The 27,527-nt window shown below is 42.6% G+C and overlaps 1 protein-coding gene across 1 annotated transcript in view; it reads left to right on the plus strand.

Moving 5' to 3' along the window:
- LMTK2 (lemur tyrosine kinase 2) overlaps positions 1 to 27,527 on the plus strand; it is an 88,796-nt gene that overhangs the window by 22,720 nt on the left and 38,549 nt on the right. Inside the window, exons 2-6 of the mRNA XM_034669801.1 lie at positions 1,988 to 2,109; positions 5,553 to 5,697; positions 12,746 to 12,819; positions 17,050 to 17,168; positions 17,354 to 17,441. Of these exons, the coding sequence (XP_034525692.1) occupies positions 1,988 to 2,109; positions 5,553 to 5,697; positions 12,746 to 12,819; positions 17,050 to 17,168; positions 17,354 to 17,441 (548 nt within the window). The remainder of the gene's footprint in view (positions 1 to 1,987; positions 2,110 to 5,552; positions 5,698 to 12,745; positions 12,820 to 17,049; positions 17,169 to 17,353; positions 17,442 to 27,527) is intronic.

Genomic DNA, 27,527 nt, shown 5'->3' on the forward strand with positions numbered 1-27,527 from the left:
GTTTTATGTTCAAGAACGTGTTTTGCGGGGCACCTGCCTGGTGCAGTTGGTTGAGCATCCGACTCTTGGTTTCAGCTCAGGTTTTGATCTCGGGGTTGTGAGATCGACCCTTGCATCGGGCTCCATGCTCAGTGTGGAGTCTCCTTGAGATTATCTGTCTGTCTCTCAAATAAATAAGTAAATCTTTAAAAAAAAAAAAAAAGAATGTGTTTTGCTCACATAGGAGTTTCGGTTAGTTCTTATTTTCTTCAGGTAGTATAGTTTCACTTCAGGAAAAAGGTGACATTGTTCCTTAACTTGTCTCCATGCTTCCCCTTGGTGCACTGGAACATTGAGCTTACATGTATATGTCAATTACATCTCAAAAAAGCAAGCAGGGCGGGGGTAGTTTATTTTAGTCAAACACCTCTAGGTGAGATGTAACAATTTACCCTAACAAGAAAAGCTTCACAATAGCCCTAGTTGAAAAAGATGTTTTCCAAATAACTTTTTGCTGAAAGTAAAGTTGCATTTTGTTTTGTTTTAAAAACGCCCCTTTAAAAATGGAAAAATTGTTCTAAGCTGGAGTCGGCCCACTCCCATGCGAAACACAGGCCACAGGCTGTAGTTTGCAGATCCCCGCTCTGTTAGAAAGCGGCTTATTATGACCAAGGCTCCTTGAAGAAGTGGCTGGTTCTAAAGTTAGAGCAGGGAAGATAGAAAAAAAGACTAGAGCTTCCGGTAGTGCCAGAAAATGAGACAGTGTTGCGGAAAGGGAAAGATGGAGTATGTCCAACAGACCCAGTAGTCAACTTGAAAGAGCTGCCAGGGGCCAAAGCTGGAACAATTTGAGCTACAAAATAATTTTAATAATGGATTATAACCCAAAGAATATAAAATAAATGTCTGTGGGTTCATAACGAAATAAATGACCGGATAAATAATTGAGGGAGAAGGGACAAATCTTCCTTATGGAAGAATTCCAAGTAAGAAGTGTAGAAGGACTGAGGGAAATAGAAGATCACCATTAGAACATTCCTAGTGGTAAACTGCAGGTAAGGCGCGGAGACAAATGTGAAAACAAGTGTGCCAGACTTTAGGGAGACACAGCGTATTTGTACAGCCTCACGGTGTCTCCCAGATACGAATTACTGTGGCAGTTTTAACATGTGTCTACAAATTCTATAGTATTCCTCCTTCCAAGGAGTGCAGCTTAAATCCTCTTCCCTGTGAGTGGGCCTGGATTCTGTCACCCACTTTTAAGGAATACATGAAGGGAAAAGTGGTAACTTCTCAGTGGTGACACCTGGGCCAAGAGGTGGGGGTTCACATCACTGGGAGTAAGTTATGCCAGCACTGTGTGCTCCTGATGTGATGTGACGAGAAGTGTAGTCTGCTCTGGTATTCTAGATTCTTCCCACCTAAGTGTTCTAGATTCTTCCCACCTAAGTGTAAAGTCAGTCCAGTCATCAGGCAGAAAACATCAGGCCACCCAAACCGAGGAACATTCTACAAAATGCTGACCAGCACTCTTCAAAAGTTTCCAAGGGACAACACTCAAGGGAAGAATGAGCAAGGTCAGAGCCTAGAGGAGTCAGAGGAACGAGAGGAGTGAGTGTGTCGCTGGTAGCCTGGGTTGGATCCTGGAAAATAAAAGGGATGTGGGGAAACTGGGTGAAACCTGAGTAAAGGGAAGTTCAGTTAGTAGCGTTGTACCGTCTTGTCTTAGTTTTGATCACTTTGCTTTGGGGATGTAAGATTCGGAAGCCAGGTGAGGGGCGTATGGGGGTGCTCGGGGTGTCCCTGCAGCACCTCTGTAAATTGAAGATTGTTTCCATATTCAGAGTTTTTTTTTAAACCCTACTGCTTATCCTGGGTTGGTCATCTACTTTCTCTTGAGCATCTAGGCATTATTTTCTTAATTCTTGGGTGGGAAATTATTGATTTAATTTGTGTATTAAAGTTGATTTTGAAATGTCTTTGTTGTTAATATTCTTTCTCTTTCCAGGGGAGGCACCTGCTGCAGAAGTCTCCTCTTTCGTGATCCTGTCTGTGTGCAGTTTACTGGTATTAATAGTGTTAATTGCAAACTGTGTATCTTGCTGTAAGGACCCGGAAATAGACTTCAAGGTGAGCACAGGTGGTGGGAACACTTAAAAATCATCCTCTGATACATTTATCAATAGATGGGTTACGTATCACAGTCCCTCGGGAGTAGGGACAGGCAGAATTTTTCTGTAAGGGCCAGATAGTAAATATATTCTGCCGTTGTAAATAGGCGATACTGGGGGCTGGATGGTCTCTGTCACGGCCACTCAGCTTCAGCTCCACCATTGAGACATGAAACCAAATGGTTGTGGCTGTGTGCCAGTAAAACTTTATTTACAAAAGTAGGTGGTTTGGATTTGGCCCACCAGCTGTAGTTTGCTGACGTTGCTTTAGAGCATTATCGACAATAACCACTGCCTGTTTTAATTTTCACTAAGTGAGAAATAAAGCATGATTGAATTCACTTGCTGTGAGGCCTGTAAGGAAGAGCAGGCTGATCTTTTTTCCCCTCCAACTTTTGTGCGCTGGTGCATTGTGGTGGTGAAGATTATCAAGGCCAAGGGATCCCTGGGTGTGTTTTGTGTATGAGGAAGAGCATCTTTCATTTTACCTGAACCCTTGAGTTCTCTGAGGGGGAGAAAGAGTGGTACCAATTGTAGATTTTGGTGGGGGTGAGGGTGGCGGGAAATACTATAGAAAGGCTGATGTTTTAGCTGCAGATGGGTGGAATCTGCTGGCAACCAAGTGGGATATCCTGTTCTAGAACTTACCATATGCCTGCTGGTGTGCATCAGGGCTCAGCGAATACTTGTTAAAGAGGAGTACTTGAAGAGAAGGAAGGAATGCATGCAGAGAAAATGATCCTGGACCAGTGTCCAGCCCTGCCAGTTGTCCTGGGCTGTCCTGGGGGCCCTGAGGGCGATGGGTTCAAATTGGGGACAAAAGCTGTCTGCTAGCTTCAGCCCTCTTTTTACTGGACACATGAATCTTCTTTCTAGAGCCTCATACCTGTTTCTGTGTTTTCTTTACCTTGAGTGTGGCGGCAGCTCTGAGAGATAAGGAGATGTGTTGTCCTTTTGGCTCGACGCTAACATCACACACATGGAAAGATGAAAGCAGAGGGAGGCTGGAGGAAAACACTTACTAGTGCAGGCCATTTTCCTTAGAAGATTCTACCGCAAACAAACATAGGGTTTTATTCACAACTTCAGCCCCCCGGGCCCTAGAATCACTACAGACACGTCTGTGGGAACTTAATGACTGCATGGTGGCACAGTGGTAGGCACAGAATCTCTGTCCGTTGACTCTCAGTCTTGCCGAGGGACTGTGTACAGACACCTTGTCTTTTGGGGACAAAGATAGTCTGATCAGTGTTGCTGAAACTGAAATCCAGGCTCTCTCACGTGTCATGATGCCTCATTCTTGCCTTAGATTGTTCTGACCCGACTGAGTCTCCGTGTTGACCCAGGGAGCTTTTTGGGAATCACTTGAGCTTACCTGGGTGATTCTGGTGCAGTTGGCCCTGGGACCACACCGTAGAGAGGATCCTCTCCGGCTGTGTAAACCATGACTGAAGGCAGAGTGTCCATTCCTTTAGATTTAGAACTGTGCAGTGTTAGAGACTTGGTCCCTTGGAAGTCGTGTTACAGACCAGGAAGCTGCTGCCTGGCGGAGGAAGCGACTTGCAGGCGTGTATCCAGGCAGCCACTGGCATAACTAGAAAAGCGACCCAGTCTTCTCTCTAGCCCCATGTTTATTATTTCGCAGTTTCACCTCTCTGAATCTTTAGAATCACTGGCTGCCTAATGCGATATCATGTTGCTGCCAGGGTTTTGAGTGGCGTTGTTTTTAAGGTAGGGGTGATGGATAAAGTCTTTTCTTTTTTTTTTTTTTTTTTAAAAGATGTGTTTATTTATTTTACAGAGAGAGAGGGAGAGAGCAGGCAGGAGGGGCAAAGGAAGAGGGAGAGAGAAACCCAGGCAGACTCTATGCTGAGAGCAGAGCCCAACACAGGGCTTGATCTCTTGACCTCAAGATCAGACCTGAGCTGAAACCAAGAGTTGGAGGCTCAACTGACTGTGCGGACCAGGCGCCCCAAGTCTTTTGTAATGAGAGAATCTTTAGGAATGTCCAAAGGGGAATTGAGCAAAGCTCTTCCATTCAGAGGTGCTTCACGGACTGAAGTTATGGCACCTTGTTCGTCCTACCCCCTCCCCCGTTACAAATAGCAATACATATCCTACTGCATTTGACGGCATGGGTGACATGTCTGAGGATAACGTCCTCCCACATGCATGTGAGAACATACATATTATATCAGAGAAATCTACCCTTACAACTTCCGGTTTTTCCCTTGTGGGGGCGGGGGGTGCAGCATGGGGCTGTGGTAGAAAAGGAAAATGATATTCTGTAGAGGAATGGAAAACAGTCTTGCTCACTGATCTATTCTCAGCTTCTGTTATGGTACTTGGTGGGATAATACTCATTAATTATCTGAGCGAATGAATGACCTTGATCATCACCTGTAGAATGTTAAATTAACACGGACCAGTGGAGACCCATCTCACTGGAATGATGATAGCAGGAGTCAGGGTAGCTTTCTGCTGCACAGAGTCACTGAAAAGATTCCTGTAGCTCTGTGAGCACAGCTGCAGTTTTAAAGTTGCCATCTTCAGAAAACCGGACATTCTTAGTGTGTTAATGGTACGTGCGTGCTACACAGCTTTAGACTGACCTTCGTTCAGACACTGATGATTTTTCTACCCAGTTAATAATTTTCCCATTGTTACTCTTCCCAGAGAAACAGGACTTCCTTGAAAGTATCTTTTCCGAGTCTTTTAACTGTCCGTTATCTTGATTGAAATCCTATTGCAATTAGAAATGCGTATATAGTTTTAAAATAAAATGAATCTGTTTGGATTCAGTATGCAAAGAGATATGTGAAAGTGAATTATAAAGAAAAAAGAAGGGGCGCCTGGGTGGCACAGGCAGTTAAGCGTCTGCCTTCGGCTCAGGGCGTGATCCCAGCGTTCTGGGATCGAGCCCCACATCGGGCTCTTCTGCTATGAGCCTGCTTCTTCCTCTCCCACTCCCCCTGTGTGTTCCCTCTCTCGCTGGCTGTCTCTATCTCTGTCAAATAAATAAAAAATCTTAAAAAAAAAAAAAAAAGAAAAAAGAAGAGCTGAAGCTCTAGTAACTCAAAATTTCCAACCTAGAGGAGTATTTCCATGTGAAGTTACGTGGTCATTTTAGAAAATTTTGCATTTAACTTCAAGCTATCAGTTGAAAAAGTTGCATAAAGTATGTGTAATTTATTTTTAAACCTTATTGATTCTGCTGTTTGACAATGGAGAGCACAATTATGTATGCTTTTTACTGAAGTAGGTAAAAATTGGGGGAAAAAATTAAGGCCGTGTTTCAGATGAGTGAGTGAATGCTCATGTCTCAGATGTTAGCATATGTTTTTAATATTTGCTCTCAGACTGGTTTATATCAGATATAACATTGCTTCTCTTTTATTTTAGGAATTTGAAGATAATTTTGATGATGAGATAGATTTCACACCACCAGCAGAAGATACTCCCTCTGTTCAGTCCCCGGCAGAAGTTTTCACACTTTCAGTACCAAATATCTCACTACCAGCTCCGTCCCAGCTCCAGCCTTCTGTAGGTAAGGCCTTACGTCCCAGCGTCATGTTTTCACGAATCATTTCTCAGAGGTGAGGGTGGGAACCTTGATGCTAATCATAAAATACTTGGATTGCCTGTCTCATCTGCTTGCTTATTTCTCTTCTTCCTGCTCCCTGGGGAACCTGGATTGTAGTGGTCTGGTCCAGTGCATGCCTGCAAAAGCTGAGTTCTTTCCTTTTGGACCCTGAGTCTGGTAGCAGAGTAAACTGGTCCCCTCTGTTCATTGAAGTGGAACTCTCGCACAGAGCTCCTGGCTTTAGTTCTTCAGTTCTCAGCTTTAGTTCTCAACACTGCTCGTCTTAGGACACTGCTGTCTTTCCCTGGGATGCCTTGTGTTTGGGGAGGGGGTATATTTGGATATGTTAGTTGGATTGACTTTTCATCCTAAGGTACAGGGTTGAGTAGATGTTGATCAATTTCTTGTTATAAAATAGAATCTGACCAGCAATTCGAGAATCAGGGATTTCTGAGACTACTAAGAGAAGGCTGTTCTGTCTGCGTCAGTGCCATTCCTGCCTCTTGTGGTTCTGTGCACAGTGGTGTAGGTGTAGGGCAGTGGTGGATTGCATTGCTGTAGCTGCACGTGACTAAGAGAAGACGTAGGATAAAACATGACACAGCTGGTGCATTTCCTATAAAATATCTGTACACTTAGGTATATTTAATATTTGTAGGTTTTGCAACATTAAAAAACTAACATGTAGTATTTACCTTTAGTTTTAATAAATAACAACACCCTTCCTTCGACCAAAATAGTGAAATTTAACAGGAGTCTGACATGCCCTTGGGATCACCTAAGTAACCTAAGTATACTTCTGTTTAAATAAAAATATTTTCTCTCCTCTTTGCTTTCTTGATCATAGGCTTTCCTTTATACGAAGGGAAGCCCTGAGAGAATTCTCTAGGGCTTTTACCATCTTGGAGTCTTAACACTCATGAATTCATTTCAAGTAATAGAATCCTAGCTCAGATCAGCATACACAGAAAGGGGACCTTTTTTGACGCTAGAACCAGGTGATTGGAAGAGTAGGGGTAAGGCAGAACTTAGAGGCAACTGGAGCTGGGAACTTGGACACCATCGTGCTTTTCTTTCCCTCATCATTTCTCTCCTCTTTGCCTGTCAGCTTAAATCCCGGACACCAGCTTCTTTCCTTGGCTTGGAGCAGGGCTGCTGCCAACTCCAGGTTCAGATCCTTGTAGCTTTACTACCAGAGGAAAGGAGCTTCTCTCTCCTCAGACCAGAAAGAAAACCCTTGGAGAGCCATACTGGTTGGCTTCCCCCGAGTCTGATCATATTGACCCCTCACTGTGGGCAGGAAGGTGCGACAGAGAAGAGCCTGGTGACTTCTGTCCAAGACATAGTGGGGAGGGACCAGAGCACAGTCATGGGCACAACAGAAATGGTAGTGACCTGGACAGCCATCCTCATTACATTCATATACGTCTCTATATTTCTAGATTCCTCTATTCTAAATTCCTTAATGGGAAGAAATTCTTTTCAATTTCTCTGCATAGAGTAGTCGCAGAATATTTTTATGATCTTGGGATGGAAGAGAGCTTTGCAAGCTTGACGCCAAATGCAGAAACCATAAAGGAAAATATTGGCAAATTTGATTCATAAAATGAAATAGTCTGTGTAGAAAAAAGACACCATAAACAAATTTGACCAAGTAGCAGAAATATTTGTAAACTACGAAGAGTGTCTAAAAAAACCTCCCAAAAACCCTTTGTCATATATTAATATACACTAAGATTACAAACAAATGTTACAAAAAGAAAAAGAACACTTCAATTGGAAAGAATAAGTCAAGGATGTGAAAGGGGGAGTTCATGAAAAATTCAAATGGCCAATAAAAAATAGGAATTCCACTATTAATTAAAGAAGTACAAACATAAAGTAAGATGATAACAGCTACACAAGGATGAGAAGAAAGGTTGTGATGGATGAGGGGTGTGTGTGGAAACAGGCACTTGGACACTCACTACTAGTGGGACTGTAAATTGATAGAGACATTCTTTCCCAAGGGTAGTCTGATAGTATGTATCCAAATGTAAAATGTGTTTACCCTTGATTCCGAAGTTCCGCTCTCAGTAGTTTATTTAGGTTAGTATGCAAATAAATGTCTACAAAGGAATTTATTGCAGCGTGAGGTTAAATCTCTGTCAGTCTGTAACTTGTTAATTTCTGGTAAGTCCATACAGTGGAGTATTATGTAGTCTGTAAAAGGGTGAAAAGGATTTGTGATATATTAAGTGAAAAAAGTACACCACATATTTAAGAGCAAATCTAGAAGAAGCTCTACGTGTTTTTTCCTTGTTTTCTTTTTAAAATTTTTTTAATTTTATGAATAGATAATACAGTCATACAGTTGAAAAACTAAAACATAAAAAGGTATATATAGTGAAAAGCCTCTAATCTTTGAATCTGACCTCAGCTCCTACCCTCACCATCTGTACATAGCCACTCTTCTTGGTTTCTTATACACCTTTCCAGACTTTCTTAATGTAAATATTCCCATTTACGTGGTCCCCACCCCCTGCCACCGCCAACACACGCTTTTTTTTACTCGTAGGGGCATGGTAAATATATTCTGCACCTCGCTTTTTTCACTTACAGATGTACCTTAGAGGTCTTTCCGTCTGCGTAAAGAGAGCTTATTTATTCCTGCTTACAAGTTTCTATTCTTTAAATTGTATGGACTTAGCACAATTTCTTTAACCTGTTGGTGGATATTTGGGTTGTTTCTAATCTTATACTATTAAAAATAAAGCTTGTACCTATGTTGGTTTGCACATTGATGCTGGGCTGGTATATTTGTAGAATAAATTTTCAAAAGTGGTCAAAGAGTACATGTGTTCTATAATTTGGGGGGATATTGCCAGCTTACCCTCCACAAGCAGTTGTGCTAATCTGTGTTCCTGCGATGTGGGTGTCAAATGGTATATGCTATTACTACTGGAGCTAAGTTGTATCAGTTCAAATTAGATTGTTACAGATTCAGTGTGATAACTATAATCTCCACGGTAACCACTAAGAAAATAACTAGTAAATACGGAAACAGAAAATGAAGAAAAAATCAAAATGTACACTAAAAAAAATTAGTCAAAAATACATGAAGAAAGAAGTTTTTGATGTTTCCTGATTTCAATATAGCCAAATTTAACAGCCCCTTAAGCTAGAATGTAATTTCTCTCTTTTTTTTAATTTTTAAAGCAAATTTTTTTTTCTTTTCTTTTTTTTTTTTTTTTAAGAGTTAGAGCTTTTTATGTCTTAAGAAATCCTTTCCTGTTCTGTGGTCAAAAATGATACTTAACTACTTTTTTTTCCTATAGTGTTTTAAGGTTTTGCTTTGACATTTAAATTAATTTAAATCCATAACCCATCCTAAGTTAATTTTTGAATATGGTGTTAGGGAATCCATGAATCTTTTGGTAGATTACTCAGCTTTCTTCACTGATCGGTCCTTCCATTCTTCTCTGCTTTTTAGTTCCATGTGTAGGGGTGCCTGGGTGGCTCAGCTGGTTAAGTGTCTGCCTTTGACTCAGGTCATGATCCTGGAGTCCTGGGATTGAGCCCACGTCGGGCTCCCTGCTTAGCAGGGAGTCTGCTACTCGCTCTGCCCCCGCTCTCTCTCATTCTCTCTCTCTCTCTCTCTCAAATAAATAAAATCTTAAAAAAACACCACCACCACCACCACCATATGTGTATGGGTCTGTTGTAGGCTTTCTATTCTATTTCAGTAATTTATCAATTCCTTGTTCCAGTACCACACTCTTAATTATTTAATAGCTTCTCAGTAACGACGTGATTTGCAGGTTTTTCTTCCATTCTGTAGGTTGTCTTTTCACTCTTTTGATGATGTCCTTTAATACACAAAAGTTTTAAATTTTGAAGTCCAGTTTATTTTTTTCTTTTGTTCCTTTGTGCTTTTTACTTAAGAAACCTTTGTCAAACTCAAGGTCCTGAAGATTTGCACCAATGTTGTCTTCTATAACTTATAGGTTAGCTTTGAAATTTGGGTCTTTGACCCGTTATATGTGTATACGGTGTGAAGTAAGGTTCCAGGTTCATTCTTTTACAGGTGGATAGCTAGTTGCCCCAGCAACAGTTTGTGAAGAGACTGTTCTTCCCCCATTGCATTGTCTTGGCACCTTGTTGAAAATCAGTTGACCATATTTGTTTGTGTTGATTTCTGGACTCTCCCACTGATCTATATCTAGCCTTATGCCAGTGTCCCAGTATTTTGATTATTACAGCTTTGCAGTGAGCTTTGGAATTGAGAAGTTTATGAATCTTCCAACTTTGTTTTTGTTTTTCAAGAATGTTTTGGCTGTTCAGAGTCCCTTGAAATTCTATATGATTTTTATTTTATTTATTTTTTATTTTTTTAAAGATTTATTTATTTACTTATTTGAGAGAGAGAGCACAAGCAGGGGGAGCAACAAGCAAGGGAGAGGGAGAAGCAGACTCCCCACTGAGTAGGGAGCCCGTGACGGGGGGCTCCATCCCAGGACCCCGGGACCATGACCCGAGCTAAGGGCAGATACCCAGCAGACTGAGCCACCCAGACACCCCCCCCCAATATGAATTTTAGGATCATTTTTTCCATTTCTGCAAAATAGGCCTTTGGGGTTTGTGTGTATACCATTTTGATTCCCTTCTCATTCCCTTTTGTTTATATTTTTTTAGATATTTTCTTGGGGATCACAATTATAACAATTATGTTTCGGTTGATACCAGCTTTGCTTCAGTACCATATAAAAACTGCAATTCAGTCCAGTCCATTTATGTTCTCACATCTTCATATTTTGTGTGCCCATTAACATAGATTTATAATTTTTTATGTGTTTGTCTTTTAAATCATGTAGGAAATTAAAAGAGGAGCTAGACACCAAAAAATAAAATAATGCTGGCTTTTATATTTACCTGTGTAGTTTTACTGGTGATCTTTATTTATTCATATGGCTTCCAGTTGCTGTTTAGTCCTTTTACTTTAGCCTGAAGGACTCCCTTTAACAGTCCTTTAGGGCAGGTGTAGAGGCAGCACTTTCCCTAAACTTACGTTTATCTGGAGTGGTCTTAATTTCTCTTTCATTGTTGGCAGGCAGTTTTGCCAAGTATAGAACTCTTGGTTGCTGGTTCTTTTCCTTCAGCACTTTACGCTTGCCGTCCCACTGCCTTCTGGTCTCCATGGTTTCTGGTGAGGAATCAGTTGTTAATCTTATCATAGATCCCTTATATGTATGAGGGAGCTCCCTTTTGCTGCTTTCAAGATTCTCTGTCTTTGGTTTTTGACAGTCTGATTATGATGTGTCTCAGTGTGGGTTTCTTTGAGTTTATCTTACTTGGAATTTGTTGAACTTCTTGGATATATAGATTTATACCTTTTATTAGATGGGGACATTTTTTACCATTATATCTTCAAATATTCTTTCTGCCCCCTTTCCCCTCTTTTTCTGGGGCTCTCATCTGTATGTTGGTCCCTTTGGTGGTGTCCCACAAGTCCCTTAGCCTTTGCTCATTGATTTTTTTTTTCATTGTTTTTTCTTCTGCTCAGCCTCGATAATTATATTTGAACTCTCTTCAAGTCACTGCTGCTTCTGTCTGCTCGCATTTTTGGTTGAACCCCTCTAGTGAGTTTTTTTGTTTCAGTTATGTACTTTTTGGCTCCAAATTTGTGTTTGGTTCCTTTTACTAATTTGAATCTCTGTTGATCTTCTCCACTTATCAGGACATTATTGTCCTGGTGTCCTTCAGTTCTTTGTCCATGATTTCCTTTCACTCTTTGAGCATGTTTAAGACAGTTGATTTAAAATCTTGTCTGGTAAGGCTACTGTCTGTGTTTTCTCAGGTACATTTCCTTTGTACCTGTGAGTGGACCATACTTTCTTGTTTCTTTGTGTGTTTTGGACTTTTTTGTTGAAAATTGGACATTTTGAATAATATGATATACTTAAAAGAAGAAAGAAAACAACAAAAAAAGTATTCTGTGGGTCTTTGCAGATTAGCTTTGTGTTGGGACGCTCCTCACCCAGGCTACTTAACAGCTCTGCCTTTGTCCTCACCTCCTGCTTGTGCTGGGCATGAAGCCTAGCTAGAGGTGAAAGTCGTATTCTTCTCAAATCTTCTGTGAGTGTGTGTCCTTCCTGAGCATGCAGATGTCTCTCCAGGTTTCTCCATATATTGCAATCGCTTTTCAGAGCCCCTGCTCACCTCCTAAATCTCACTCCCCAGCTTTTCTGCTAAAGCTTTCAGCACGTCTACTGTTTGCCTCTTTTTGCCCCAGGTGGAAGTATCTCATCCATTTGGCTTTTACTGTTTTTGAGGAACGTGTTTTTGAGGAACACTCCATCCTGATAGAGTTCTGAGTTTGGTGAAACCGAGGGAAGCTGCTTGTGGAAGTCCCTCACTGAAACTTCCAGTAAAAGAAAACACAGTTCCTTGGGAATAATAAAGTCCACTGTGCTCTGTCTGGAACCAGGACCCACACTGGAACATCCGTCATCATTCAGATCACTGCTGTACCAGGGGCTAGGAGGATTCGGGCTATGATAAATTCAAAGACACAAAGAAATTGCACCTTGTTTCAGTGGCCTTTCTCCTGGTTTGATTTGGTTGCTGTTAATCTTTGACTGTCGTCCAGAGTTCTCATAAAGTTGACGCTGACAGATTTTGACAAGATTTTTACCTCTACCATGAAACTAAGGACTAAGTAAAAGCCATTGGAATGGTGATTGTGGTTATACAGGAGTAGTTAGATGAGAAAACACAGTGTGAAGTATTAAAGAATCAGGGTAGGAAACGCATTCAAAAAAATATTATCGGTTTTAAAACTTGAAACTATTTTGGCAGTATCAGTTTGAAAGTAATGGTGTGTGTGTGTGTGTGTATATATATATATGAATTTATTTCTACCTTTATTAGCATAAGCTTTAAATTTACATTTGTGTTTATTCTTTAGATATTTAGTATTTATTTTATTTCAGTTAAATGCCCATATTTATTTTTTCTGTTCTTTTTCCTACAGAAGGTTTGAAGTCTCAAGTTGCCCGCCACAGTCTAAACTATATACAGGAAATTGGAAATGGCTGGTTTGGAAAGGTAAAATGTTGTTCACATCTACCTTTTCCCCCCTCCTAGTTATAATGTTTAGAATTTAAAGCTAATTAAGAGTTGTATTGTAGGACATTCCACGTTCTCTTTAGTTGCTGTGGTACCAGTTGAGTCTACTCTTACACCCTGGAACCACACAGGAATGTGAGCTTCAGTGTTTCTAGGTATATGTGTTTTTCCAAGAAGGTCTTTTATTTATACGTCAGATGCTTTTCCAGTTGTTGGCATAGAACAGTAAGAAGGGAAGAGGGACTGGAATTTTAGAAGCTTTTTATCCTCCTCAAGGTAAATTATTTGTTTTTTAATTCTTCTCCCTTTCTCCCCCCTCTTGCTTACAGTACTTAAACCACTTTCGAGCTGTAGATACATAGTATTATTATAATGGAAACCATGGCAAAGAACTGTTCTCTCTTTCTCATAGCCTGTCAAGGGACAAATAGTAACAGTGGTTTGTTGATCTTTTTACCATGGAGTGTTCAGAAGGAATAATCTTATCATCACAGCTATTTCCATAATGTAATTAGCAGTCATTCTGTGTAAAAGGTTCCTAAGTGAGTAGCGATTGCATCATAAGCAGGGTGGTCAAGACAAGAAGAGGTATTTGCTCCGTGCTCAGCCGTCTTATGCATCTTGTCTTTCCATTCAGAGTTGTTTGTCAGTCCTGTGTCTTTGATGTCATCCTACCTTTATTAGTGACCAAATCTTCTAAACCATTTAGCAAAACCTGTTGTGTATCACACAGTGTTTTTGGTGCTGAGGGTCCAGTGTGGAGGAAGGTAGGTAAAGTCCTGGCCTGTGTGGAGTGCTAGGAATGTGGCAGCGAACAAAAGAGAACCCTTGCCCTGACTAAGCTGAAACCTCTCGCTGTGGCGGGGGGTGGTGGCGGGTGATCAGACAGCAAACAATCAGGAGTGGGGGATGGACTCAGACAGGTGTGGGGGAGCCAGGTGATGTGAGATAGAATATATGCATTTAGAGACCTTTACTCAGAGTGAGCTGGGAAAGTACTCTGGCGTCTGAGAGAGGACTGCAGTAATCCAGCTAACCGGTACGAGGATCACCTGGGCAGTTCCATTGTGGAAGACCAAGGGGAAAGTGGAAAATTGGTCAGAAGGCTGCTGTAGTCACACGGGAAGAGATGCAGGCAGGCTTGGACCTGGATGATAGCATGAAGCGGTGAGAAGTGGTGCGAGCCAATGTGAATTTTCAAATTAAGAGCATGCGGGACTGAGGATTGATCAGATATGGAGTCTGGAGAAGGGGGGTCAAGGGTGGCTGCTTATGGCCTGATTGGTGGGAAGAATAGAATTGCTGGCAAGTGAAATGGGAACGATTAAGGAGAAGCAGGCACGGAGGAGGAGAAAGTCGGGAGTTCGCTTTTGGTTGGGTTAGATGGGATGGCTCTGAGGCATCCAGATGGAGATACCGAGTAAGCAGTTGGCAGTATACATCCTGAACTCAAAGGAGAGGTTCCAGGTGAAAGACACACGTTTGGGAGAGCTCCGTCTATAGGTGGTATTCAGAGGTATGAGACTAGATGGAGTCACCAAGATTGAATGTCAAGAAGAGGGGGAGGCACAAGGACCGAGTCCTGAGGGTCTGCGGCGAGGAGAGGTCAGTGCAGGTAGTGACGGAAGCTGAGGTGATCAGCCAGTGTGTAGGAAGGGGTGCAGAAGAGTGGGGTATTCTGAGAGTCAGTGAAGGAGTGCCAAGAAGATGAATGAATGGTAGTAAATGCTGCTGGCAAACTTAGATGAGGACTCTGGGAGAGGTAGGGCCCAGCACGTGAGGGCCATAGTATTGTCCTAAGAGGCTGTAGAGGGTCACGTGCTCACTTGCAGTGGGCACAAGGGAGAAAGTGGAGGTGGCACATTTAGACAACCCTGTTGAAGAGTCTTACTGTAAAAGGGAGCAGAGAAATGGAGTATGAGCTGTTTGGGACCATCCAAGGGCTAAGGGAAGGCGTTTTGTTTTGTTTTGTTTTTTGCTTTGCTTTGCTTTTTATAGGATGTGCAGCTCTTTTAGCCTCTTTATATTAGAGTGGAGAAACTGATAATGCAGGAGAGAGGAAAGGGGGGTTACTGTAGGAATTCTCTTGAAAAGGGAATAAAAACAGCGTGTGGATACAGGTGCAGGTGGATTTGGTGTTAAAATGAGGAAGTTTACTTGTGGTTATTTTATTCAGTGAACAGGAGGCCAGTTGAAAGGGAGGAGTAAAAAGATGTGTTGGGAGTTTGACTAGGAGAAGAAGGTGTGACAGAGTCCTCTGGGAACCCTGTCAACTAGGAAATGCAGCAGGAGGATGGGAATGCTGAGGACCCTTACAAATTTGAAATGAGACCAGTCATCGTGGTTGTGTGTTTTGTCTGCTTTTGGTGTTACCATAGGCAGGTAGTTGAATTTAAGTAGTGCTGGGGTTTGGCCGAGCCAACAGGGCTCTGTGAGAGGGGCAAGGAGGGTGGTGACAGCACAGGATGGTGGGGTCTTAGCTGCCAGGGAGGAGAGAGGGGCTCTGTGGTAGGGGCAGGATGGTGGAATAGTGGTATCACGAATGGATCTGGAGGGCAAATTGTGCGCTTGTTGGATTAGACTGTTTGAGTGAGCTGGAAATCAAAGGACAAGTAGAGAAGGAGAAATCAAAATTTGAGGTTTGGGACATAATCCAGTTATTAACTAGGTCTAGACCCATGGGAGATTTTGTGAGATGGGGGCAGAGAAAAGATTATTGAAAGTGAGGTAAAAACCTGAGAGGTCAAGGTGTTGAATGAATGGTCCTTGCGGACACTGAAGACCAAGAATGATATCAGTGATGGCAGAGAGAGGATGACAGCAAGATTATTCTAACCTGTTTTGGAATTGCTGTTTTGTGAATGAATGAATTTTATGAAAGCATGAATGCTTATGATAGATGTACAAGCTGGTTGTTTGAAACCAGAGTATATGACTTGGTTAATTATCAGAATTCCTTGTTCTGTTTATTGTTCTGCCTTTACATTCTTAATAAACACATTATATTCTCTTCAAGGCCTTACTCTGTATTTCCAGGGCAATAAAATTAATCTACTTGATAAAAATATGGAAAACTATTTTAAAAAGAAGGCTTTTAGTTTTGATCATTCTTGATTTAAATAAAAATTTTTACTTCAGTGTTTTCATCTTAAATATTATATTTTGGAATGCCTTTGTATTGTCCAGTATTTATATTTGGAGTTTCACTTGTAGTGTGCTCTTATTTTCATTCATTTTTTTTTTTTTTTAAGATTTGTCTGTTCTTGGGGCGCCTGGGTAGCGCAGTTGTTAAGCGTCTGCCTTCGGCTCAGGGCGTGATCCCGGCGTTCTGGGATCGAGTCCCACATTGGGCTCCTGGGGCTGGGAGCCTTCTTCCCTCTCCCACTCCCCTGCTGTGTTCCCTGTCTCGCTGGCTGTCTCTCTGTCACATAAATAAATAAAATCTTTAAAAAAAAAAAGAAAAAAAGATTTGTCTGTTCTAGAGAGAGGGAAAGAGAGAGAGAGAGAGAGAGCCTGAGCAGGGGGGAGGGGCAGAGGGAGAGGGAGAGAATCCCAAGCACACTCCATGCTGAGTGCAGAGCCTGACGTGGGGCTCGATCCCACCACCCTTAGATCATGACCTGGGCCAAAATCATTAGTTGCCCAACTAACTGAGCCATCCAGGCGCCCCATTGTTTTCATTCATTTTGTATTCTGTTCATTTCAGTGGCATATTTTTTTCTTGTGTTTAGACTGAAGTTTTAGTACAAGATAAAGGTCTGGAATAATTGGAATGCCATAGATTTTTAACGTTATAATGCAATGGTAGTGTATTTGCACATTGCCTGTGTGTCAATTTACTTTCTCATATGTGAAGGAGACAAAATAACAAAACCCAGTTGAAGTGTTTTGAGAAACATTTGAGTTATTTTTGAACTGACCTTATAAATTACTCTTCTGTGATGTCATTGGTAATATCCGTGAAAGTATGGTACAATTTTATAATAAAAAAAATACAGATACATATATGAATGCTATCAGTATCCATTGAACAGTTTAAAACTGAAGGAAAGTGGTTTCATTTTTCAAGCCTTTTGTGAAGTAATATCTTCATAGTAGAAGGACTGATTGTTGCTTTATTTATTTTCCTGTGCTCTGTTTCCTGATAATGAGACATACTTCCTTACCATTTTGATGGAAGTGAAGTGAAAAACTGTTCTTTGGTTTTAGGTCCTCCTTGGAGAGATTTACACGGGCACTAGCGTAGCGAGAGTAATAGTGAAGGAGTTAAAAGCAAGTGCGAGCCCAAAGGAACAAGATACTTTTTTGAAAAACGGAGAACCTTACTAGTAAGTAAACCTTAATAAGTGTTCTGTAAACAGAGTCTGTAGTCTGTTGAAAATCAGGTGTTTAAAATGACGTTGCTATTTGTCATATTTAAATCATCATGAATGTCAAAATTTGGTTTACTGTTTGAACAGTTCTGCTAGTGTGCTCCCTGATGAACAACACTGTGACTTTTTATTTTTCCCAGCATTCTTCAGCATCCAAACATTCTGCAGTGTGTTGGACAATGTGTAGAAGCAATTCCCTATCTTCTGGTGTTTGAGTTCTGTGACTTGGTAAGTTTTTAATGGAAATTCAAGGTCAAAGCATTTAAAAGGTTACATCCAAGTGTTTTTGACATATAGAAATGCTGGATGAGGTTCTGCTCTCGCTTCTGTCCCCCATTTTTAAAGCTTTATTATGTGTACTAAGTCATTGCCTTTGAAAATACTATTAACGGACGCTTACATGTTGTTTTATATTCCATCCCTATGCTGAGCTGTTTGCATGTGTTACATTTAATCATATTTGTCCCGACTTTATATATATATGATTAAAGTAAGGTTCAAGGAGATGAAGAAAATGTCGTTTATCAAGTATATGGCAAAACCAGAGCGTGGATTTAGGATTGCCCTTCCCGAGCTTGAGGTCTTAACTTCCTCTGGGCAGTTCAAAACACCTTTCCTCATTAAGGGAATCTTATAGAGTACCTGTGACCTGTCAGTTATTTATTTATTTTTTAAAGATTTTATTTATTTGAGAGAGAGAGAGAGCACGAGAGAGAGTGAGCAGGCAGAGCAGGGACTGGTGGTAGGGCAGAGGGAGAGGGAGCAGCAGGCTCCCCACTGAGCAGGGAGCCTGACATGGGGCTGGATCCCAGGAGCCCAGGATCATGACCTGAGCCAAAGGCAGATGCCTAACCGACTGAGCCACTCAGGCTCCTCGACCTGTCAGTTTTTTAAAATAATGAATGTATGTGCCATTTATATTTTTAAATAATTAGATGATTTTTTAACCTAAAATTAATAGCCTAATTTCTTAGCATGATAGTATTACTTACTGAGATTTATAGTTGGAAAAACTGTTTTTATGCAGTTTTTATGAATAATAACTTTTATGTGAAAATTTCCTGTCATCATCTGTTTTTGAAAGCTAGGTTTTAGTTGATTTCCTTGCATCGTCTCAGTTTTCAGAACATTAAAACATTAAGACTGTCCACAGAAAAGTGGATGTACATCAGGGTAAGTCCCCAGTTAGTTCAGACAATATTTTCAGCTGGTTAAATGGGAAGAGAGTGGTAGCCATTGTGGATTTTTGTTTTAATTCCTAAATGGGATTTAGATATTATGCTCGTTGGCAAAGGTAGTTAATTCCAAAGAAAAATTAATAACCCTGGGATATTAGCTTTCATTGGATTATATCAGAGTAACCCCCAAATCTCAGTGACTGATAAAGAGCAAAGTGGTGTTCTCACTCATCTTACGTGTCAGCTCTGGGGCAGCTGCACCTCTCTCCCAGGCTGGATTCATCTGTAGCTGCTGGCGGGGGGCGGTGTATATTCTGGTATTCTGTGCAAGTGGATTTATATGGCTCTTTTCCGGCCAGATTTATGAGGTTGTTCAAATCTCCTCTGTGCTTCTGATTTGGGAGGGCTTTGACAGAGAAGTCCGAGTCCGTTTTCTGTCCGTTTTTGAGAGGCACATTATAATCTGCTCTGATTACAGATTTTCCTTATAATTCTAGTTGTATTTGCTTTGAGTGTTGAGTCAAGGATACACATTTAGAACCGATATATGACATCTGGTAGTTTTAAGCTTTCATAGCTATGAAGGGGCTCTTTTTAAGTGTTATTAAGGATTAAGTCTGGTTTCACTGATAATTAATATAGTTATCCCAGCCTTCTTTTGGTTAGAATTTGCCTGGTTATCTCTCTCATTCCTTTTCTCTGATTTATTGGTTTGTTGGTTTTTTCTCTGGCTTCTCCAGTTTATTGGTAAAATTTCGTTCACTTGTCAGTCTTGATCACTTAACATGGAACACGTACTCCATTTATGTTTCTTTTATCTATGAGGTATTTGGAATTTAATGTACCGGTTTTGTATTATTTTTCCTACCTACCTGTTTCAGTTTTTCTGTCTTTTTTGCTAGCCTTCTTTCAGATTCTTGATTTTTTTTTAAAGATTTTATGTATTGATTTATTTATTGGAGAGAGAGAGAAAGTGCAAGAAGAGAAAGAGTGCAAGAGAGAGAAAGAGAGCACGAGGGGAGGGAGGGAGCAGACCCCCTGCTGAGCAGGGAGCCTGACATGGGACTTGATCCCAGGACCCTGAGATCATGACCTGGCCCAAAGGCAGATGCTTAACCCACTGAGCCACCCAGGCATCCCAACTAGTTTGGATTTTTGATACCGTTCTTAGTTTTTTGTGATTATACTGGAGGTTATAATATGCATACGTAATTGGACTAAGTCTAAAATTAATATTTTAACCCTCCTCCAAGGAAGCTAGGGACTTCAGAGAGCTCTGTCTCCATGTAAGGAAAACTGGAATTAAACCTACTTTTCTGGGCCATCCCCACCTTTTCTCCCATTCTCGAGGGTGCTTATTTGTTAAACAGCTGCTGTGGAAAGACAGCAGGCTGCTCTCCATGGGTATAGAGGGAAAGTGTGGTCGTTGTCCTCCAGAGCTCCTCCGTAGCGGGAGCAGACGTGATAATTGTTATTTAGCCTGATAAATTATTGAATGGAGGCGTGAGAACTAAGAAGAAGGAGTTCTCAGTGATGTTTCTGATCATCTTATTGCCTGTGTATTTTGTTTGGATTATCTCAGTATCATCAGGTATAATATCATCCTCGGTTATTACGCTATGAGAACTGCTTATTTTAATGGCCTCAGGGTGACCAGTGTGATGAGTAGTTCCTGTGCTGTCAGCACTAGAGAAAAAAATGTAAAGATGCATCTTTCTGTGATGAGACAAGTCCGCTGTCAGAGTGCTTGTTTTCTGAGACACTTGATGGTGGCTTTCTGGGGTCCCTAAGCTCTTGACATTTTTTGTAACAGTCACCACAGTCTTTGTGAGTGAACACAGCAGAAATGCGACAGGAAGCATATCTACTTGAAATACCACATTTCTGGGTTAAGCAAGGTGGTTTATTAAAACTGTCTCATACATATCGGTATTTCCTCTCCTTCACCTTCCGCGTCCGTTCCTGGAAGTTTTATTAGACGTTGTTGGTGTTCCTGGAATGAGAAAGGCCTCTGGATGCTCAGCGTGTTGTTTTCTTCTGAACAGTTCAGGAGATGGGTTTATTTTTAGTGCTATTTTAATGTATTTTTTCACAAAGTTACCTGTTCTTTTTGGGAGTAGGAGTTTAACCAACTTCATAAAGAAACTCTAAAACATTACAAAATAAACAACGCCTTGACAATTATCATAAATAACCCACAATTAATAAGATTCTCGAGTAGTCTTTTTATCTTTGTCATTATCCATTGTTTTTATATAAATATAATAAATACATGCCTTTTGTTAACTTTTTTTTAAAGATTTTATTTATTTGAGAGAGAGTGAGTGGGGGTGAGGAGCCGAGAGAGAGGGAGGAGCAGAGGGAGAGGGAGAAGCAGACTCCCCGCTGAGCGGGGAGCTTGACGCAGGACTCGATCCCAGGACCCTGAGACCATGACCTGAGCTGAAGGGAGACGCTTAACCAACTGAGCCACCGAGGTGCCCCTGTTAACATCCTTTTCATAAAAATTTTTCCCCAGTACTTTTAGATCTCACATTTAAATGCATATTCTCCAAGTACTTAGACTGAGTATTCAGAGAATATTAACTTACCTAGGGTTGTACTGGCTTTCGTATTTCAGGGTGAAGAGTATGCATACAGCTCTCCAGAATTAACAGTTATGACTTCTTGAAACATATTTTATGTGAACCTCCTAAGTCATAATGGGGAAGTGTCTACTCCTGCAGGCTAGACGTGTGGAAAGAGCCCTCACGCCTACCAGCAGCTTTCATTAGCAGTGCAGAGTTAATAGCTATTTTTTATTTAAGTGCACTGCCCAGTGGTACATTGATCAACAGTAAAACTTTAAAAGCAATAATTGTTTCTCGAAAAATTAAAATAGAATTACCATCTGACCTAGCGATTTCACTTCTAAGTATATATATTATCCAAAATCACTGAAGCCGCCTCAAAAGAGATATTTGGACACCCGTGTTCATAGCAGCATAATTCACAATAGCCCAGAGATAGAAGCGATTCAAGTGACCCATCAGTGGATGAATAAGTAAACAAAATAGAGTCTGTCCATACAGTGGTTTATCACTGAGCCTTGAAAAGGAAGGAAATTCTGGCATTTGCTTCAACATGGATTCACTTTGAGGGCATTATGCTTATTAGTGAGATAAGCCAAACCACAAAAGGACAAATACTGCATGATTCCACCTATATGAGGTGTCTAAAGTAGTCAGACTCACAGAGACAGGGGTGGTGAGTGCCAGGGACAGGGTTGGGAGGGATAGGGAGTGAGTATATAACGGGGACAGAGTCTCCGTTTGGGAAGACGAAAAGAGTTCTGGAGACGGATGGTCGGGGCGGCTGCACACTGGGTGAAGGTGCTTAATGGCCCTTAACTGGACACTTAGAAGTGGCTGAGATGGTGTTGTTATGTTACACATTTTTCACCACACACACAAGTCAGTGATTACCTACCGGTAGTTTAAGGCGCTGTCCCAGGTGTTTCCTATCCTAGCAGGACACTCCTATCCCCTTGGGAAATCTGGCAGTCAGTGCTTGGAGTAGCCAGTCTCCCATCCAAGTAGAGGCTGTTGACCCAGGGCACTCGCCACCTTGCCTGGCAGTGAGGGGTCTTGTTCGTGTCGTTGGATGGCTTCGTGCTCCTCACCTCTGGGCTCTAGGAAGCTTCAGAGGGAGCAGGGTCAGCAGCAGCGAGTGCTGGGGCCTCGGCAGGGTCACCAACTCTAAAGTCCAGTTGTCCAGGCTCAGTATGTGCAGTGGCTACGGGGCAGGAAGCGTCAGGTAGCGTCATCCCAGTGAACCGAAGAGGACCCCCACCTAAAGGGATGTGCCCCCGACACCCCAAAGCCTCACTTCAACACTGAGCCCTGCTCCCAGCCTGGACGCCCCATAGCCCTCCCAGGAGTAGGCCATCCGGAGCAGAGGGGCGTCATGCAAGGCAAAACTGCCCGCTGGCAAGGGTCCAGAGGACAGAGGGTAATCGCTCAGACTCGGTAATAAGCAGCTGCAGCCACAGTGAAAGGAGCCACTATCTTCACATGTTCTTAGTAGGTCAAGAGCTATTGAATGAACATTGGCCTCTTCAGTCGTCATCGGGCAGTGATCATGCTCAGCGATAACATCTCTTAATAGAAAGGAGAGAATATTTTTGTACTGAAGTAATTCTTGTGAGATGGAATTACCAGTCTGTTGTTGAAAAGCACTTTATCTTAGAATTTTTATGAAAGAAAATGAAAACTCTTCCGAGTGAGTTCGGTAGCTGGACTGCAGCCGACGGTTTCTAATGCCGATGGCGCAACGTTCGTGGAAGGAGATGACTGCAGAGTGTTGTCTGTAACTCGTTGCCATGGGAGGTTCACAGTGCTCTCTCAGGAATATCCAGGCAAGGAGATTGTTTTGGGGGTAAGGATCACTCATTCAGCACAAGTGTGCGAGGCACCTAGGAAGTACAGAGGGCTGTGCACAGCGCCCCGGGGAGCACAGGGGTGAGTCGTCCCGCTCCTGCACGGTGCCCTCAGGAACACAGCAAGTCACCTAGATCCCTGCGTTGCCTGCCTCTAGATCCAGGCTGGCCCGCCTTCGGATGCTCCTTCTGCCACTTGTGTATCGCTTTGGGAAGTTACCTGACCTCTCTAAGCCTCAGTTTAGACATCAGTCAGATGGGGGTAATACCATCTGGGGAGACGACCCTGCCTGTTAATAAGATGATTAAGGTAAATTTTGGAGCACATAGTAAAGTGCTTAGAACATGGTAGTTATTTTTATTCATTTTTGGTTATATCAGTTGATCATAATTAATGATGAAAGGTTTGAATAATGTGTATAGAAGTATAAGCAGTTCTGGGCACCTGGCAGCTCAGTCTGTAGAGCATGTGACCCCTGATTTCGATCATGAGTTCAAGCCCCACGTTGGGCATAGAGCTTACTTAAAAAAAAAAAAAATGTGTAGCAGTTCTGACGAGGATCACTGGAGAAGGCTTCGCTTTGGAGAAGGTGTAGCAGTTCTGACGAGGATCACTGGAGAAGGCTTCGCTTTGGAGAAGGTGTTTGCTTGGAGGGTGCAGCAGTGGTTGGATAGACCTGTGTTAGCAGGAACGGCCTGAGCCAGGCGGAGAAGCCCACAGTGCTCTGCAGGGGTGTGGAGACTGGGGAAGCGGGTTGGCGTCTGCTGGGAAAGATCAGTTGGAAGGGCGAAAAGCAGAGACAGACCACTCTGGAGCCCAGACTGCAGGCTGAGGTGACAGACACGTTGCTCCATCTTAATCTTTCTGAAGAGTCATCAGTTTCTTTGACTCTGTCACCTGACCCTGAAGCAAGAGATGTTATTTTCTTTGCAAGGAAGGTTCTTGACGTCAGGTACACATTTCCTTTATGATAGCTGATAAAGCAGGGAGTGAGTTTCTGAGAGGAGTTAGCAGTGGCCACATGAGAATGGGAAAGAAGTCTGTTTGGGGGGGCACCTGGGTGGCTCAGTCGTTAAGCGTCTGCCTTTGGCTCGGGGTGTGATCCCAGCGTTCTGGGATCGAGCCCCCCATCAGGCTCCTCCGCTGGGAGCCTGCTTCTTCCTCTCCCACTCCCCCTGCTTATGTTCCCTCTCTCGCTGGCTGTCTCTCTGTCAAATAAATCAATAAAATCTTAAAAAAAAAAAAAGTCTGTTTGGGATTCTCGACGTGTAGCATCTTCCTCTGTGGGGTTTGCTTTGTTCCATCTCTCATCAAGGGTCAGTAACACTTGGAATCATGGGATCGTAGAGCCAAAGGAACCTTGGCCGCTGCCCACCAAGAGGCCTAAGGAAGGGAAGGCTCTAGTTTTGTCCGTCCCAGGCCTTGTGCTGGGCCTGGGAAATGTCCGTTACTCCCTTCGTGGGTCCTCAGAGCCCTGTGAGATGGATGGCAATAGCTTCATTTTACCGATTGGAAAACTGAGGCTCAGAGAGATGAAGGTATTCGTTGAAGAGTTGAACCCAGGTCTGTCTGGCTTCAGCACCATGCTTTCTGTTCTTTATTTGTCTGGTTAATCGACTCGCCTGAGGTCACATAATTACCAGTGGCAAAGTGGGGACTTTAATTGATGGCTTAATTTTACTCTGTGTGTTTTTATACCAGGTGGTTTAATGCTTTTATATATTTTTTCCACCAGTGGGGAGCCTCTGTTTTAGAATTGTCCTTTGTACAGAAGATGCTTACTTAATGGGTATGTGTTATTTATAAATATATTCATTAAGTAAGTTCATGCACCGGGGAACCTTCTAGGTGCTGGGCATACGAAGATGAATGATGTGTCCCTGCCCCCACAGAGCTCATGTAAAAGAGAGGACATGGAGTTACAGGGGAACAGAGGTGCATGTGGACAGTGTCCCTAACCCAGGGGCAGCAGAGGGGACGCTCGCGATGCACCGCGATGAGGCTTGATAGTGAGGTCGTGGGCACCTGGGTGGAGAGGGCCCTGAGGCCCTGGCTCTTGGCGAAAATAGATCCAGGACTTGGTGATGGTTTGGATGTGGGAGTCTAGAGACAGCAAACCCAAGAATGATGTCTTCAGTTTTGATCTGATCTACTGCGAAAATGGTGACGCCATTTCCTGAGATGGAGCAGGTTGTCTGAGTTACGTATCAGGCTTCTTAGATTTGAGGGGTGTCTTAGGGCATCCGGGAGAGGGTGTCAAGTCAACAATTGGGAGGATGAGTCTGGGGCTCGGGACAGAGGGCTTTGAGCCTGAAAAATGTGTTAGAAATGATTTTTAAAACCATGGGGTGGATCGGGTCATCTTGGAATGAGTGTCCGCAGTGATGAGGACCAGGGTTGAGCCCCGGACTGTGCCTGCACTTACAGATCAGTGAGAGGAGGAAGATCCAGCACAGGGGCCTGGGAAAGGCCTGCCAGTGAGATAGGAGACCTGGAGACAGGTGGAGAGAGAAAGGAGGGCTCCACGTTGGCTGTGCTGGTGAGACTAGGTGGGGGAGCGCTGTGGGAGCAGCTGCAGCGAGCATGGGGGGCTGGGCTGGGGGTGGTCTTGTGAGAGCAGGAGGTGAGTCAGCCAGAAGAGAGTTCATCTGTGAAGGGAGGAGGGAAATGGGATGCTAGTGTGAGAGGCGTGTGGAGGCAGAGGGAGGCTTGTTTGGTTCTTGGTTGGACTGACCTGGGGGGTGTTTGGGCACAGGGGTGAATAATCCATAACAACAGAAGGTGGTGTGCAGGGTGTGGACATTGGCAGGTGAGGGCTTGTGTGCTGAGGAAGAGGCCCTGGGCGGGAGGGGGGTGACCGGACAGGTGCTCAGGGCGTTCAGCTGAACGTGGACATACGTGTTCATTCATGGGCAGGGGCGGACTGTGTGGCTGCTGATGCCCATCTTGCATCCTTTCATTCAAATTTTTGTTTACAAATCATAAATTTCCCCCCAGTCATCCTATTAAACCTATGAATGACTGTAATTTTCCAGTTATTGACTATTCACTTGTTGAGTTTTACATTATGATGAAATTAATTCATTGTTCTCAGTGCCCTGCCGAAAGCCGGCTAGAGCCCGCATGGCGGTGTGGGTTGGAAGTCAGGAGGACACGGGTGAGGGTCCCTGTGAAGGCCTTTGGGTGACTCCATGCAGGAGGCCATTCCTAGTCCCTGCTCCCTCGGAGTTCTTGGTGCAGCGCTTTGCTGCCATCTAGCGTCATACATGTTTCTTCTAGAGTCTTTTTGGGCGGTTTTGGGGAGGATCTGAGAAATGTTTAAGACTTGGATAAAGGAAAGTGTATTTAAATTCAGAATACATTGCTGGTCTTCATGGTTTTTTTTCTTTAAATAAGAGACCAAAGTAATGATCCCTGTCTACCACTGAAACATAAATAAAATAAACCAGATATCTCAATAACAGTTTCGTCTTTTTTGGATAGAATGGATCAATTTTTAGTATTTATTTAATATGAACATTTTTTACTGTAATTAAAGCTTATATGCTGATTTTTTTTTGTTTTATAACGGTGGTACCAGTGGCGCCTGGGTGACTTAGTCAGTTAAGCGTCCGACTCTTGATTTCAGTTCAGGCCATGATCACAGGGTCGTGAGGTCAAGCCCCACGTCAGGCTGTGCGCTCAGTGTGGAGTCTGCTTGAGATTCTCTCTCTCCCCGTCTCCCTCTGCCCCTCCTGCTCGTTCTCTTTCTCTCAAATAAGTAAAACCTTAAAAAAAAAAAAAAGATTTAAACAGTGGTACCAGGAGAGCTCTGAGGATCTTTCTGGAACATAGAACTAACCCTGGGTCCCGCACAAACCACCACAAATCCCATCCAGGAGAAAGAGTGATCAGGCTCCCCCCACTCATTGACGTTAGCTCCTCACCCAGTCAGAGGTGTTTGCCTGGGTTGTGCTAATTGCTAACTTTATCCCTGTCATGGAGGGTGGGGAGAGCCCTTTAGTTTTGCCAAGCTAGAAACACGAGGAGCATGAATGTTCTTAAGCAAAATCCCCTTCTCGTTTTATTTTACCTTCTGGTGAAATTTGGAGAGTGAATTATTGTGGAGACAAGACCTCTTAACACAGTGAGTGGTAATGAGTATACAGTTGCCCATTGAACAACATGGGTTTGAACTGCACAGGTCTACTTTGACGCCGATTTTTCCCAGTAAGTGCAGGGCAGTACTATAAGTGTATTTTCTCTTCCTTATGATTTTTTTTAACATTTCCTTTTGTTCTGTTTTACTTTATTCTAAGAATATAGAGTATAATATATGTAACATACAGAATGTGTGTTAAGTGATTCTTTCTGTTTCTCCGTAAGTCTTCTGGTCAACAACAGGCTGTTAGTCGTTACATTTTTGGAGAGTCTAAAGTTATATGTGGATTTTCGACCACTTGGGGGTCGGTGCCCCTCACCCCCACATTGTCGAAGGGTAAACTGTACTTTAGATAACCTTGAAAAATAACAACACCCACTCTGCCATTCTGCCTTCATGGCCAAAGTCACTTGTGAAGTGTTCCCTGTTTGCCAGCAGCTTCTGTTTGTTTTGAGAACTGGCCAGATACAGCACAGCATAATGCTACTTTTGTGTGAGGGTAATTTTTTCCTTAGATGGATATTGCAGGAGAGGGGTTAGACAAATGGATTTAAGTTGCCATTTCATTGGTAATGTA

The sequence above is a fragment of the Ailuropoda melanoleuca genome, chromosome 10 (genome assembly GCF_002007445.2).
Source record: "Ailuropoda melanoleuca isolate Jingjing chromosome 10, ASM200744v2, whole genome shotgun sequence".
NCBI lineage: Eukaryota > Metazoa > Chordata > Mammalia > Carnivora > Ursidae > Ailuropoda > Ailuropoda melanoleuca.